Source organism: Myotis myotis, unplaced genomic scaffold (genome assembly GCF_014108235.1).
Source record: "Myotis myotis isolate mMyoMyo1 unplaced genomic scaffold, mMyoMyo1.p scaffold_m19_p_10, whole genome shotgun sequence".
Lineage (NCBI taxonomy): Eukaryota > Metazoa > Chordata > Mammalia > Chiroptera > Vespertilionidae > Myotis > Myotis myotis.
In genome coordinates, this window is record NW_023416314.1 from 57,763,384 (window position 1) to 57,780,074 (window position 16,691).

Sequence of the window (16,691 nt, forward strand, 5' to 3'; positions counted from 1 at the left end):
CATTTCAGCCCTATTGAACATCAACTCTATGTTAATCACTGGGTTAGTGGTGCTGGGTATGATGTTTCAGGCAATAGTAGAGTTTGCTTAAGATTTAACAGAACTGCCCTAACTGATTTGGCTCAGTGGATATAGCGTCAGCCTGCGGACTGAAGGGTTCCGGATTCGATTCCAGTCAAGGGCACATGCCCAGGTTGCAGGCTTGATCCACAGTATAGTGGGTGTGCTGGAGGCAGCCAATCAATGATTCTCTCTCATCATTGATGTTTCTATCTCTCTCTCCCTCTCTCTTCCTCTCTGAAATCAATAAAGGTATATATTTTTTAAAAATCCAGGTCAGATCTTGTTTTTTAGTTTCCTCATATCTATAATAGGGGATATATTAGTGGCTCTTGTGATGATCAACTGAAATAATGTATGAGGAAGTGCTCTCTAAACATTCATTTAACTAGGATATCCTGCTGGGATATCAATTATATACCATGTTGTAAAGATCCTAGAATTAAATAGCTCAGTAGGTGAAGTTGGCTCTGTTTTGCTATTTTGCATGAGAGTTGTGTTATTTCATTTTACTATTTAATTTTTTTCAAAATAAAGATGATTAAATGTAAGATACCCATTATAGAAAGTTTGGCCAATATAGCAAACAAAACGACACATACATTTTTCTGTCTTCCGATACCACCCCTCCGAGTTAATTACTCTACGTTTTGGTGAATTTCTCTGTTATGTCTTTTCACCTGAAGAAAAACTTCTTCAGGTGCGTGAAATGTGGCCACTAGCTCCAATTCCACTGCCAGCTGCTCATCCCATTAGACGGATTGAAATCAGAGGAAGGTCAGGAATCTTCTAAAGCCGGACGCAGCGCACGTCTTCAGGGTCCTGAAGCCCCCTTAGAGCCCACGTTTGCCGAGTGAGAAGCTGGCAATGGCATTGTGGGCTCAGGGGACATTTCTGGAGGCTGCTGACGCCTGCTTTCCTTCCCGCCACATCAGGCAAATATATTTCTAATTAAAATAACATTTTAAACACTCTCTCCAGAGTGACGTTCTTTCAAACACTGTTTAATCAGGCGAGGGACACCTGCCTGCAATGGAAGCATCAGCTAGGCTTTCCTAGTGACTCATCTCACCCCCTGCGAAGTACGCTGGTGCAATTACTGGCAAATTAGACTTCTCCTCTATCCCTCCCCATCCCGCCCCTCCCCTCCCCATCTTCCAGGAAAGCAGGGATAAATGATCAGCCCCGGGCGGCTGTGCAGAGGGGTGAGCGCGGCCCGCTGACCGGAGCGCGGGGCCATCGCTGGGCACCTCCTCCCTCTCCCGCGCCGCCTCCAGCGCGAGTGACAGCGCGTCCTCCGGGCTCGGGAGCGGCGGTGCCGCGCGAACAATCCCGGGCAGGGCTCCACTCGCCGCTGGTGACATCACTCCCAAAGAGACTCCCTGCTGTCGGCGCCTGCCTGGAGAGGCATCTGTCCGTTTGTCTGTCTGCTGCTGGAGAGGGCTTATCGTTGGCCGGGGACAAAGCCTGGGACCAAGGAGAGACAGGACCGGGAGAAGGAGGGAGAGCAAAGCCAGCGAGGGAAGAAGGACCCCGGCCGGCGACAGCATGAAATTCAGCGCAGCTCACTACTTGCTGCCTCTCCTGCCTGCGCTGGTCCTCAGCACCAGGTGAGTCCAGGAGCGGGAGGGACCTGAACCGAAGGGCGCTGCTGGTAGGTTGGTCCGACTGCAGTTCACCTGTGGGGGCCAAGGACAGACCCATGAGCTGTTTGCATCGCCTGCCTAAGTTGGAGGGTCCCTCTGTTTTTAGGGTTCTGAAATGCTGGGAGGAGAGCTAGTTATCCCAGTCCTTAAAGTCTCAGTATTACTCCCTGTGAGAGGACCGACAGCTTTCCCTTCTAAAGACGGGTTCCCTCCAGCCCTAGTAATAGCAAAAGATAGCACGCAGCAACCAACCACAATAAAGGGCACAGAGAGACCAGGAGGGAACTGGCACCAGGCAGTGCCTTCACACTGGAGCGGCCTTAATAGTCACAGAGCTTCCTTATGCCTCAAGAGTGTGTGTGGTTTTAAGATACAGGGATCTTGAGGGGGAGGGGGGGGGGATTAATCCCAGAAGATGGTATGCCTTGCACAAAAGTTCCTGACTTGTGGAATGGCCTGTTGTAACGTCTTGCGTAGACTTAGGGGGAGGCATTTTCATTTGGATGTCTGTGATCGGGGCTGGGTCTGATTATGGAGCACACGAAGAGATTAAAAGTTAGAAGACACTCTCAGAGTGCTGATGTAGAGACCCTCCTCAGAAACATCGCTGTACTCCATCGCTGACCATCAATGGGGCTTTAAGTCCCAGCACAGAGGAGCTATTTTGAATGGAGGTTTAAAATGAAGTGAGTGAAAAGACTTTTGTGACTTGCCACTGTTCATCAAGTCCCGGAGTTGGTGATGGGCTGGCGTTCTCCTGCCACAAGAGCAGCACAAGGGTGGACTGTTTCTTTGCCCAAGACTCGGCCTTTATTCCGCATGCCCTTCACATCCGATTGGCAGCAACTTCTCTCCCTTGGCTACTGAAAAATAAAATACGCCCCACAGGATGAGGACCTTTCCAAATCTATGTGAATGGAAACATTATTTGATTGTGTATCTGATGGAAAATGAAAGGGAGAAAAGAATTAGTTCCAAATCTGAAAATAAATGTATGAAGATAACTCATGATCTAGGAAAAATCAAGGCAGTAAAACAGGTTTGAGTCCATTCCTAATCTACACATCCTCTTGAAAGCTCCTGTTACCAAACTTTCCTTTTAGTGTGAGGACTGTTAGATTTAGCCCCAATAGTTGATGAACTTAGTCTTTGCTTGTAAACAAGCCCAGATGACTATAATAGAATTAGTGTATTCTTTATTTTCTCTGGGGATTGCTGGTCATTTCAGTTCACAAAATGTAAGATGCTTTTAAAATCACAGGTGCTGCCCAGTATTATAATATTTTGCTCCGATTACAGAGCTCATTTTAATATTTGTGGCTAGCTGTAAACAACTCAATGCAAATTGAGCATCACAGTTAGTCTTTGCAGTGTCTTGCCATTTACTCTGAACTTCTGTGTTCTGTTTTAATAATTACTTGCGAGGTCTTCTAGAAAAATGGTAATTGTCAAAGTTTGAGTAGATGCCTCTCAACATATACATAAAATAATAAATATTTAAACAATCTAAAGTGATTTTAAAGACATTGAAATGTGTAGTGTTCCAAAAGTACATTTGATTTTTAAGGATGCTGCAATTTAAGTAGCTTACAAAACTCTTAAGTCTCTAGCTTCCAAAGTTTTAACATTGGTTATATAGTAGAAAGAGAGACAAAGAATTATCTCCATCCCTTTAATGAAAGTTGTAATTTTTAAGGATACATTTTAAAACATAGTCAACACATTTATTATAACAAATATTTGAATTAGTCATTTCTAGTTTACTTTAGATATGAAACTTCTTCAGTGGTGGTTGTATTTGAAAATTGTGACAGGTCTTTAAATTTTCCTTTTTGCTTACTCAACAAAAAGAGCATGGTGGGCTTAAGTAAGTGAAAGTTATTGTAATCAATGGCATATCTTGTTATTGTGATTACTCAGTAGCAATTATTTTATTGGGTACCCAGATTACCTCCTGACAGTGTGAAAATTAAAAAAAAAAAAATGAATGTGATGCTGTTAGCATGTCATTTTGCAAGAAGAGATTATGTTTTAATGGCCTGTAACAGAAGGCCATGCTCTTTGCAACATTTAAGAGTTGTTGTAGACATATGGTTAATGTACAAGTTAGAACCCAAGCTGCACGGGTTTGTGAGAACAGTGGCATTAGTAGAGGTGAGTTCATTATCCTGCTGAGACAAACAGTGTAGCTCAGCCATGGCCACCTGTGACAGTGAATTTTCTAGCCAAAGACTTCCGTTAGTTTCTTAGTCCGTGGTCCTGTTTGTGAAGCAAATGGCAATTCACATACTTAGACTGTATCAAATGCATTAGTAGCAGGGTGTGGCTCTTGCTAGGTTCTCCTATAGTCTTTATCATTTGTCTTTGTCAAGTTCTTTTTAAAGTGTGAGAAATGTAGATCTGAGACTCTTGATGCAAAAAAAAAAATGTATGTTTCAACGTCTCTTTCTCTGGGCCTACCTCTTCAATACCTTGCTATTATCTTTCCACAAGGTTTAAAGTTTGGTTCTGTTTTAAAATACAGGAATGTGTTCACTAAAACAAATGAGGCAATTAGAGAGTTATTATATAATAGTATTCTATCCACACAAATTAAAACTCTAAATAATTCTGTCTTTTAAATATGAATTTTTGAATATCTTTCTGTTTGTGTTTGTTCATTCCAACCTTTTAAAAAATTTAGTTACATACTTTATTTTCCAATGAGATATTTGAAGAATCAGTACTAGATGATGCAAGCATTTAATTTTTTGTTCCTTTCAAAACTGGATTTCACAACCTATTTCAGTCAACACATTTTTAAAAAGTTTTTATTGTTGAGAGTATTACAAATGTCCCCTTTTCCTTCCCCATTGCCCCCTCCACCCAGTTCCCACCCCACCCCAAGCCTTCACCACCGTATTTTCTGTGTCCATAGGTAATGCATATATGCATTACTGTTTTGTGATTAATCTCTTCCCGCACCCCCATCACAAAACTTCCATATTTTATCCATAGTGAAGACTATCAATGCCCCGGCCCAATCAGAGTTACTTTATTTGCCCTTAAAGTAAGCTAACTGCTCACCTTCCACAATAGCCAAGAATTATTTATTTTACTGATAAACTCCATAGAATTAAAAAGAGCAGTTTAATTTTCTGGTGTTTGTCTCCTCTGTCTAGAACATACATTTAAATTCAGAAAATTTAAGTTAATGTTAAAAATAATGTAGTTAATACAGAAACACATTTAACCTGTGCACAAATAAATGTGTTCAAAGAAAACAAGCATGTTGATTATTAAGCTTCAGAGTAAAATGACTGTACTTTTTAAATAGCCTCATCCTGTAGAGAATAAATTGCAATTCCAAGGCAGCCAGCAATTCACTTCAGAAAGAAGTCGTACAGGTAGTGAAAGGAATGGTAGGGTGGAAAAATCGTTAGAAGTTCTTGGTGAAAAGGGACTCATGGAGTGCCAGAGAAGCCTTGTGCTTTAGGCTGCTGAACCTCTGTTCCTTTATGCTGTGATTCTACTCTTCATGCCTTTGGTTTACTGAGTTTTAAATGGCTTAATGGGGAGAGAAGCATGGCAGGGAGGAGTGAAGGTCTACTGACTTCTGATGGTTTTCCATCGAGGGAGAACTTTAAGCAGATGGTCGGTTAAAGTCCTTCCAATAGGAGTCACCTTATAGGTCTCTACTGGGCCCTCTGATCAGCAGCCATACCACATGTTTACTTTGGAATCTATTTTTAGGGAATATTATATATTGAAGATGATTTGCTCTCTGCTTTAATCCTCCTGAGAATCAATGTGATATATAGGGTAAGCACCACAATAAGAACACAGTAAGTCCCAACCATTTTTATTTTTAAGCATATACATTTGATGTAGGAGACGTTCTTGTGTTAACTCCCCCACGCTGATCTATGTCATGTGGAATTATTTTCCCAAGCCCTGCCCATAGTGAGTGTTGCCACACACAAACACCTTTAATCTGACCCCATGCATATTCCTTTGTGATAGGAATTACCATTCTGTGTAATAGAGTTAGAGAAGACATTAACAAGCAACTGTTTTGACTTTTCAAATTTCAATTTTGGACCTTAGTTGCCTGTTTCCAATAGTAGTTTTTTTTAAATGGCTTATTTAGGTATTATCTTTGTAGATTAAATTTCTCTTATGACTAATGAAAGGGACACTTCAACTATGTATGGTTTGATTGTACAGACCACTCTCTATGTAATTGAAAGAAAGAACTTGACCTACCAACCAGGAAGCAAAAGTTACTGAAACTGCTGAGGGGTATGTGGTTCTAATGAAATGATGTTTTCTCATGTGTGTTATGAGAATGCTTCTGTGTGTGTGTGTGTGTGTGTGTGTGTGTGTGTGTGTGTTAGAGAAAGAGATATGTGTGTGCCTGTTTTTCACTGACTTCTAGAGGAAAATCTCTTTAATAAATAGGGCTAAGTAATTAAAGTAACCTAATTACAGAGATAATGTTCAATGCAAAGTTTTATTCTCTGGAAAATAAAAAAAATCCATTTTAATTTGTCTTTATAATCTTTAAAGATATCTTTGATGTTTTCATTATCATGTATTAAGCATGCCTGCAATGAGTCAGCTATTGCAGAAGGCATGAGGACAATAAAATATTAGTCACAAGTGCATGTTCCCATAATCAAGTCATGTATGGAAATGATTATGTATAAGACAAAATTGGATAAATAATAACAAATGTTTTTTAAAGATAAACTTTATTCAAATATAATATCAGATTAGAATATTTCCAAATTCAGACTATTAGTCAAACGCTTAACTGGACAGACAAGACAAAGCTTCAGAAACAAAACAAGGAGTTACAAAAACATCCTTCTATGTAGCATCATATAATATACTTGTCATAAACAAATTTCTAAGTATGAAAGAGTGAATAATGCCAATTAAAGAGTATCAGAAGTAATTTGTTTTCCAAAGACAATGAGAGAAATAATATTCTATAATTGACCTTAATATTGTACAATGCTTGCAGGTTATGTAGTATTAGGTACACTGCTTACACTCTATATCCAGTTTTCTCATGTTGAAAATAAAACTATTCATAGAAATTACTTGAGAAGGTGTGGTAGAGACTGAATGAGATAATTTAGAAAAGGAGTTTACCATATTCCCTGGAACACAGGGAGTGCTTAACAGAGTTAGTCTGTGAAGCTATTACTATATGGTTATTACCATTTTCATAAAATCTTTGTATCTGTGAATGATCTGGACATAGAAGAATAAATGAAAACTTGGATAAAAATCAATTGGATGGCCCAAAATTAACAAGAATCACAGTCATCATCCAAAAAAAGAGAGAAAATGTTAGCAAAGAAGTCAGGAAACAGGAGAAGTAGGGAGGATTACCTGGTAAAGAGGCTGATTCGAAAGTGTTTTGTTCGCATATGCTTGGATGCTGCTGTGTACTTTGGTGAACACCATGAAAAACTGCAATATTTAACTTAATCACATGGAATATGATTTAGCACAAAAGTGTATATTTAGCTACATGTATATATTTTTCAAATTTAATTCCATTTAATTGCATCAATCATAATATCAAATCAAAGTCCTAAGCACAGGTGTCAATGAGTAAGAATGGATGCTTTCAAACTACATAGGCAGGGTTGGTGGAACGTGTCTATAACTTTATTTTCTACTTGTTAATGGATTTCATCAAGTGTGAGCAATCTTTAAGAGATACAGACATTTAGAAAAATTAAAGGCAAGAAAAGGTAACATTGAGATTTTCTTCCTACTATTGAGAACAATTTGAGAACCACCAATATGGAAGAAACCCAACTGTTTGTTATATGTCTTCAGAATCATCACATAAAAGGGACTTTATACTAACCCAGTTTTGAAAATAACTTTAGAGGCCATCTAATCTCAATTAGTTTTGACATACTTTATCACAAACTATGCATAACCGTGCCATGAAATTCTAGTTACTGCATGAAAAAAAATATGTTTTTGCCACAGATTACTCTGTATATGAATGTGTGATAACATTTGTCAATCTAGTGGATCATAGCACAGGTATAATTTGCTTCTCAGGAGAAATAAAAGGCATAGAACATATTATGTTTGCATCAGATAAAGGAAACATTTTTACTGAGATATCTAAGAACTCTGCTTCATGATTATAGGAGGCAAAGAAATACTTAAGCCTCCCATTCAGATATAAACTGAAGGTCAACCAAGTAAATCATGCTCTAATAATGACCTTATAAACACTATGAGACATAGTTGTACTATAAACTGTGATATCATTATGTCTGAAGTTTTTTGGCATTGCTTTGGAATATTTTAATCTCTGAGTGTACTTACATGTTTGCATTCTAGTCCAAGACCCTTTATTTTGGAGGCGTAAAAAACTGAGGTCCAGAATGACTGATACTTTATCTAAGTCCACAGAAATCAGTCAAAACCAGAACCCAGAAGGTGCCCTAATACATTTTCTGTTCTATCATGTGTCTGTTCTCCATGATATATCTCTTCTGCAGTCAAGCCACATTTGTATAGTTGGCGCCTACAATATATTCAGAGCTAGTCTAATTATTGTAGAGTATAAAGTAATTTTAAAACTAATTCTCTGACCACATGTAATGTAATTAAGATGGTACAATAGGCTATTATCAAAGGGAATTATAATTGTTGAACACCATTTGTTCACCTGTGTTCAGTTGCTTGTGGAAGAGTTGGCTGGCCTAAGAAAAGATGCTAGGTCATTTTCAAACCCCAGGGCAGAGTCATTAATGAGATCTCATCTTTGCATAGAGTTTACCTTTCAAGAGGTACAACTAAAATGGTCCCTATTGGTCGTAAATTGTACTGTAAGATGACATATTTGGTGCTTGGGAATCTTTATCATTGAAACTATTTCCTATAAATTTCCTGGCTAGACACTTGCTTAAATATTCCTTACCTATTAAGTCTATGCTACATCTGTGTGGTATTGTGCAATGGGCAGCATATTTGACTAGCTTACAAAGATGAGATTCTAAATATGTTCACTTCCAGCTTTAATGTATAGTGACATTATTTTTCATTTGCCTTACATAGCTCTATATTTTCATCATGGCCTATGAGTAATTTATAGTTATATAACATTTGTTTAGGTTTAGGTGGTCATAGATTTCACCTTACTTGCACATATTACAAGTTCTTTGCCTTTAAATAGGTTTATTAATCACTCTGTAACTCAAGTTTCTCATCTATAAATTGAGAAGTAAAAATATCCAACACTTAAGGTTGAAAAAATATATTTAAATTCTATCTTCGTGCATGCACATAACTGTACAGTCATCTCTCAGGATATCCTAAGACATATTACCTATTACTTTACATAAAAATGACATTTTGGTTTGTTGTTTTTATATTAGACACCTGAAGCAATCAATACTTAATTTAGTTATTTTATTAAAAAATCAAGCCCAGCCGGCATGGTTCAGTGATTGAGCGTCAACCAGGAGGTCACAGTTTGGTTCACTGATGGTCTGAGGATCTTCATCTGGAGGCTTCAGACTTCATGATTTAATCTGAACCCGGATTCCCAGTCAGGTTGTGGACTTGATCCCCAGTGTGGGGTATGCAAGAGGCAGCAGGTCAATGATTTTCTTTTATCAGTGATGTTCCTATCTCACTCTTCCTCTCCCTTCCTCTCTGAAATCACTAAAACATATTTATATTTTTAAATCAAAATAAATGAATTTCAAAGTTCTTGACTGGTACAGCCAAAATAATAAAATTGTGGTTTATTTTCTGACAAGATGCTTTTGGAGGCCAGGGTGGGGGAGAATTGAGCCCAGTGAAAGGTTCTTAGAAAAAAAAAAGGTGGGGGAACAAAAACCATGCAAGGACTTGCTGCCTTTCAAAGTAGTCCCTGCAGCTGAGTTATGGTATTGGCAAAAGCTAGTGCAGATTCTGGGGCAGCTTTCGTCTCAAGTTCCCACAGGGGATGTGACTTTCTCCTGTCTATCCTCAAGAGGGTTCTGAGGGATTCTAATTTATGGCCCTTCAGACTCTGATTCAAAACAGAACTCTGAGCATCCAGAAGCACTTCCTCAGTGAGCAGCTGATTGATGGGGTAGGCAGGGCTACAGGAAATGTTTACCTTGTCACCTGGGTTAAATCCAAAGAATATGGCATCAAGCTGACTTTGAATCTTCCTCACTAGCTACATGACCTGGAAATGTCAATTAACATTTCTTAGCCACTTTTATTCTCATCAATAAAGATGTGATAACAGTGACTCAGATTTTTTTCAAGAGGATTAAATAAACTAGTGTATACAAAGAATAGTGTTTAAAACATAATATTTCCCCCCCCCTTCAAGTTCATGCAGGTAATTCGAGGCCAATGGAAAAGCCAACACTGGGTCATCCTAAGCAATCCTAGGTGGGAGTACTGATTTAAACACCTTGTAATATCCTCAAAACAAACAAGCAAAACAAAAACCTGTATGGCCTAACCTAGCTTCCATTTTGAATCTGAGAGCTCCAAATTATGTTGCTTAATCTGGTTAAACATTAAATACGGTTATGATTGTATTGCTATAATATCAAATTAATGCTTTTAAAGAAGGTTAATTTTTCAAGAATACCTAAAGATGGCAGGACCAAAGAGATATATCTTAAACTTAGACATCATAAACACCGACAAGCCTTTTGACATGTCAAGGGTTCTGGATTTTTATATTTAAGTGGTCTTATAGTGGAGTGAGGGTGGTCATGATCTCCACAGAATTGTAGAGAAGAAGGGGCTGGGAGGGCAGAGGGAGCTGAAACCTTGCACACAGGCCTCTTTGAATGCTGTGTGATTGGGCAGAGATGGTAAGAGTGGAAAGGAACGTTCCCCAATACTAGCTTCCCTGTTTAAAGTTTTTAATTTTCTTTTTCTAATGCTTGTAGCCACTCATTGCTAGTTTTTGCAGTAAACGAAACCCTTAGTATGGGTCAGGAAAGAGAGGGGAAATGCTCTGGATTATAAAAGAAACAAGAAAATGCATGAAAAATCGAAGTGACATCTTGGCAAGAAGCAGAAATGGTGGAGGAAGCTTTATATTGTTAAGAGTGAGTAGCTTTTTCCTTTGGATGCCACGAAGTGAAATGTGAGCTCATTCTGCAAATAAGAAGTTCACATAAAAAAATGGGGACAAACCGTTCTTTTCCTGACACTACAATTTAAGAAAATATTGAACGATATTGAATCCTTTTTAAGCATTTTGTGTAGATCTTCATTTCATTCAGTCCTTTTATACAGCATGTAAGCTACAGGTTCAGCCAATATTTTTGAGGACTAATTCTTGCCCTGGAAGTACGCTAGATGCTTATTGTCACTTGCCCATTGCCTCCTTGCCATACATTACACTTATATATGTTTTATCACTAGGAGACTGAGTTTTGGACACATTAAATGATTAGCCTGTATTCTCCAAGCTGGAAAATGGTCAGACCCTAGCTTTTTTTTTCTGAGAACTGCTTTCTGAAGGCAACTATTGCACTGTTTACAGAAACTAATCTCTGTACAAATACACTCTAAAGAAAAATAATAATGTATAATACAAATAAGAATGCTGAAACAAAACCATGTGGGCAAATAACTACATAAATGCATTTTTAAAAATAAATCATCCAAGGAAATTCATTATTTTTGTGACCAGCCAAACTGAAACCTTTACCATGAATACAAAAGTCTACCAGCTAATTCAATATTTCTTTTTAGAAATCATATATCTCTCATCAGATCATTGTCTCTCAAAGTATATCTCAGTGTACCTAAATGAAAATAACCCAGAATATTTATAGATCCAGAGACAGAGAACCATCGATCAGAACGTCAAACCTCAGAAAGAAGGTAGGGGAGGGTGGTGGTAAGGGGTAGAGATCAACCAAAGGACTTGTATGCATGCATATAAGCCTAACCAATGGACACAGGACACAGACAACAGGGGGGTGAGGGCATGAGTGGGGCGGGGGTAATGGGGAGATAAGGACACATATGTAATACCTTAATAAAGAAATTTTTAAAAAAATAAAAGCAACTTTCTGGTCTCTATCCTAAATATATTAATTAGATTCTTTGAGGAAGGAGCCAAATAATTTTTATTTAATGTGAAACCCGATGCTTCTGATGTACATGAAAGCTTGGAAACCCCGGCTTCAATATTTAAGAACTCTGGAGTCTAGAACACCTTGATCTCTTTGGCATTTACTCAGCATACTAATTGCAACGGAAGTCAGGAGCTTGAAATAATCGTGATGTTCTGGCAAATACCACAGCTATTTTCAATGAATATAAATACATTTAATAAATGAGTATCTTGCCATATTTCAGGCTGCATTTATCATTCAAGTCACATGAAAATAATTCTCTGCCTCGTGTACCTTTCTCTAAAAGGCTGGAAAATCAAATGAATTAAGTGAAATAGCACTATATTACATGGACATATCAGGGGCATCCTCTATTTGGAAAACACTTGACAGCAAAGTGACATCTACAGATACACTGAAAAGAATGAAACTTAATCCCACCTTCCACCCCGAGTTCATCACCTCAAGTTGTATGATAAAGAGGCAATGAAAATTAAGGCTAAGTAAATGCTTGTTGTTTCCTACCTAGGGCAGGAAATCTGAGTCTTCAGACCAAGTAGAAGTAACATTTAGCCTTGTAAAAATGAACGTTTTGATTTGCCGTCCTCCACTCTTTCCCATTTGCAGCTGTTTGGTTTTGCATTGTGTGGAAAACAAATTTTCTCAATTAACTTTCTCTATTAAACAGAATGTGCAACCATGCCAGCCAAAACAAAGAAAGGAATAATGAAGAAAGGAATCAAAAGATTATATGATAATAAATAATTGCTAACAACTTTATAATACCTTAAGCCAGATTAGTCCTCACAGTGAACTTCTGAGGTGGTTATACTGGCATTGCCTCCATTTTATATGTATGGTGACTAAGACACATAGGTGTTAGGTTACTTGCCCAAGGTTGTAATCTGGTAGATTTGATTTGATTTTTATTTATTTTTATATCTTTATTGTTGAAAGTATTACATATGTCCCCTTTTTCCTCCATTCACCTCTCCCAGCCCACCCCACCCCCTCCTCCCCCCACCGCCTTCACCACCTTATTATCTGTGCCCTTGGGTTTTGCATTTATGCATACAAGTTTATTGGTTGATCTCTTCCTGCCCACCCTCCCCTGCCTTCCCTCTGAAGTTTGACCATCTGTTAGATGCTTCTATGTCTCTGGATCTATTTTTGTTCTTCAGTTTTTGTTGTTCATTAGATTCCACATAGGTGGTAGATTTTAAACTAAAATGCCAACTAGGAAGAGAGCCCATGCTCATAATCACTATGCTATAGCGCCTCCTAGTGTGTGATATAAAGCACTGGAATGAGCCAGTGTCAGCCTGTGTGTCAGCCTCATTAGTGGGTTCTGATTTATTCAGTGAGAGAAAGAAAGAAAAATGTACCTTCCTGTCAGGTATGTTCTAAGTTCACAACCAGAAAATCCTATCTTTAAAGTTCTAACTAAAATGATATTTATTTTATTTTTATTGTGAAAGATAATGATATTTGTATAATGTCTTTTTTAATGGGTGTTGTTTTCCAAAGCCGCACAGTAAACTAAATGTTCTACTGCCTGGCTCCAGTTAACATCCAAACTTGAACTGTGGTAGCAATCAGACTGACCTGCAAGCTAATTGCACCTCAGCACCTCCCCCCTTTGTGATCCCAGGTAACTATCTCAACTGCTTGGGCTCATAATTTAATTTTTAAAATGCATCACAGTAGTTCAAGGTTATTGTTTGTTTCCATGTATATGAATTGTACTACACAATTCTCTCACGTTACTTTACTTAATTTTTTCCATACTCATGAAGGTGCTTTATAGATTAGTATGCTAAGGATTGGAAAAGTTAAAATGTCTAAGGTCACAAAATTACCAAAAGGTAGATGTAGAATCTGAACCCATGATTTAATAAGCATAAGCCTCCAGATGAGGATCCTCAGACCATCAGTGAACATCAACATGTGTGTTGTCAGGCACTTTGGAAGTAACTCAGAAACAAAGGAGATGCTGAGAACCACATGCCGACTAGTGTAAAAACGACTTGTGTCATACATGCACATGGCTGCGTGAGCCATGGGGTCCGGTACACTTTAACTTTATGCCCCATTTGTGTGGAAACCATCACAACATCCCTATGTCATAAATGGTGTCACCTTTTGTTTTGTGAATGTGAAAAATCATTTGAACTCAATCTATTTTGAAGATTGACTTAATGATAATGATAATAATAATAACAATGATGATGTTAATGGCAGCCAGAGGTTTTAGGAGCTTTAACTACTTTTACTGAAATTGCACTTCCAATGGTAGTCAGAAGATGGCACTGTGAAGTACAAAGTACAGTATAGTCATATCTCTGTTCCAGATTTAACCCATTTATAGGCTGACACTTTCATCTCAAAATTGACATCTAAAAAAAATGGCTTGATTTAATGTCTCAATAATTAACATATAAATATATGTCTATATTTATATAATGTATATGTATGTATGTTTATGTATATACTAGTGGCCCAGTGCATGGATTTCTGCACATTGAAAGGAAATCAGGAGCCCACACCGCATGCCCGGGGAATTTCCACATCCCAGTGAGCGGGGAAGTCACGTGGGGAGTCTGTCCTCCTCCCCACAGCTTCCTGAAAAAAAATATTTCCAAATGTCTCTTCTGTGGCCAGGGTTGTGCTTTGCAGGCCCGGAGGTCCTCGGTGGACACCTTGGGCCGTGCTGGATACTTTCCATCGCTCAGAGCTGGATAAGAGACACTCCAAGGTGAACAATACAAGGTTGGGAATCTTGGAGGGTGGGGGTGTTCCCTCTCCCATGCCCCACCCTTCAGATCAATCTCTCTGACTTTTACCCCTATTGTCAGTTGCCACCTTGTGGCCATTTTTATATTGCTGCCTTCCTCTGTAGCTCTGGGGCAATTGGTAAGGGATGAGATTTGATCTCGATGCGATGCCCAAGACAGAGTTCCAGGAGCCTGGCGGCGATATCAGGCTCATCCCGGTAACTCCAAGTGTATGTGCTTCATCTGTTCCTCAGATATTGTACCTGTAGGGTTATGGGGTATGTGCCTCCCGGCAAGTTCTGGCTGAGCTGTGGTCATCATCAGGGCCAGGTACCAGCACTGCTGGAGGGGTGGCCATCCTTGGGAGCCACCATCCGTGGGTGCAACCTGGGGAACCTTGGGGCACGTGGGAGCCCGGATGCTGGCCAGGCCTGGGAAGGGTGCAATGGGCTCAGCCACGGACACATGTGGGAGACCCGCTCTTTGGATTGGGCTTTTCTCACTTTTTCCAGGACTCTCTCTGGATGTGGGGACTGGTCCAGCTTGGAAATAGCAGCTAGAGGTGGTAGGAAGGAAGGAGGGAGAGGCTGATTGTGGTCCTGGTTAAGGTGCATTCTTAGTATTTCAGTTCCGTCCGAAGGAACACAGCAATAGCTAAGGGGTGGAACGCGACCCTGATGCCTGAGGGGGAGTTCCAAGGGGCTGACATTGGTATCAAGGAACGTATGAATGTTCCATACTGCATTTGTTTGCAGCAGATTGTACCTGCAGGTTATAGGGGGGTTTTCCATGCAACTCCCGGCCCAAGTGTGGGGCTGCCTGAACTGAACAGGTCAGGCCAGCACCCGCTGGGCTGGTGCCCCTCCACCCACCGGAGCCAACAAGTGCTCTGCAGGGATCCTGGAGTGGGTATTTGGTGCCAGGACGCTGACCTTTCCAGGAGATGGGGCTGAGGCCAGGTGGTAGGTGGGAGTTGCAAAGGGCTCACCCAGGGACAGATGTGGGGGTTGGTCATTGGGCTAGACTTCACTGGCACTCACTCAAGATGGGGGCTGCCCAGGTAGCATGTGCGTGAAGTGCCTCTGTGGGATTTTCCTCAGCCTGCATCCAAAGACCCAGAGGGCAATACGTAAGGGGAACAGTGCAGTCACAGGGTCCGAAGGGAGAGTTCCAGGGACTGGAGGCAGCTGATCCATGGTCATTCCAGCTACACTCGCACCACCTGGGCACTGGGACTGCAGTATGTTCGCTGGAGATTCTCCTCTGCTGCAACTGCACTTGCCAGCCATGAGCCCGGCTTCTGGTTGAGCAGCACTCCGGAGGTGGGAGTACACTGACCACCAGGGACGGATCCTGCATTGAGTGCCCCCTGGTGGTCAGTGTGCATCATAGCAACCGATCATTCTGGTTGTTCTACCATAAGGGCCGCTGGGCTTTATATATATAGAAGATGTGTGTGTATACAATGTGTACTACACATCACACATCCTATCTAATAATAGACAAACATAGTAATTAACCATACCTCTGGCAGGCTTCCCATTGGCTAATCAGGGTGATATTCAAATTAACTGCCAACCAAGATGGCGGCCGGCAGCCAGGCAGCTGAAGCGAACAGGAAGCTTGCTTGCTCCAGTGACTGAGGAAGCCAAGGTTCCCTGCCTGCCACTGCAGGGCTCTGAGCTTGCACTCTAAGAAACAATGTTGCAATTATAGAAGCTAAACAAACTCCATGTTTCAATTATAGAAGCCAAACAAACCCAGATCCCTGCTTTCAGCAGCCGAGGTCTCAGAGCTGGAGCCGAGCCTCAGAGCTAAAGCTGGCTCTCAGTTCCAGTGACAGCCATAGAAGGTAAATAAATCCCAGAATGAAAAAAATAAAAGGAAAAAAGGAGAGGTTGGGAGCTTCAGTCACCGCCAGCCTGAAAACAGCCCTCAGCCCCTCACCCAGACTGGCCAGGCACCCCAGTGGGGACCCCCAGCCTGAAGGGGGTTTGACCAGCTGCAAACAGCCATCATCCCCTCATCCAGGCTGGCCAGGCACCCAAGCGGGACCCCCACCCTGATCCAGGACACCCTTCAGGGCAAACCAGCCAGCCCCC

At 40.4% G+C, this 16,691-nt stretch overlaps 1 protein-coding gene across 2 annotated transcripts in view; it reads left to right on the forward strand.

The window, feature by feature from the left end:
- The first annotated feature begins 1,246 nt into the window (after positions 1-1,246).
- The window catches only part of LUZP2 (leucine zipper protein 2), a 314,083-nt gene continuing 298,638 nt past the window's right edge, over positions 1,247-16,691 (forward strand). The window contains exon 1 of one of the 2 annotated variants that reach the window (XM_036323328.1): positions 1,247-1,670. In XM_036323328.1, coding sequence (XP_036179221.1) covers positions 1,609-1,670 — 62 coding nt within the window. In that variant the 5' untranslated portion in view covers positions 1,247-1,608. The remainder of the gene's footprint in view (positions 1,671-16,691) is intronic. The other variant, XM_036323338.1, reaches the window with a different exon arrangement.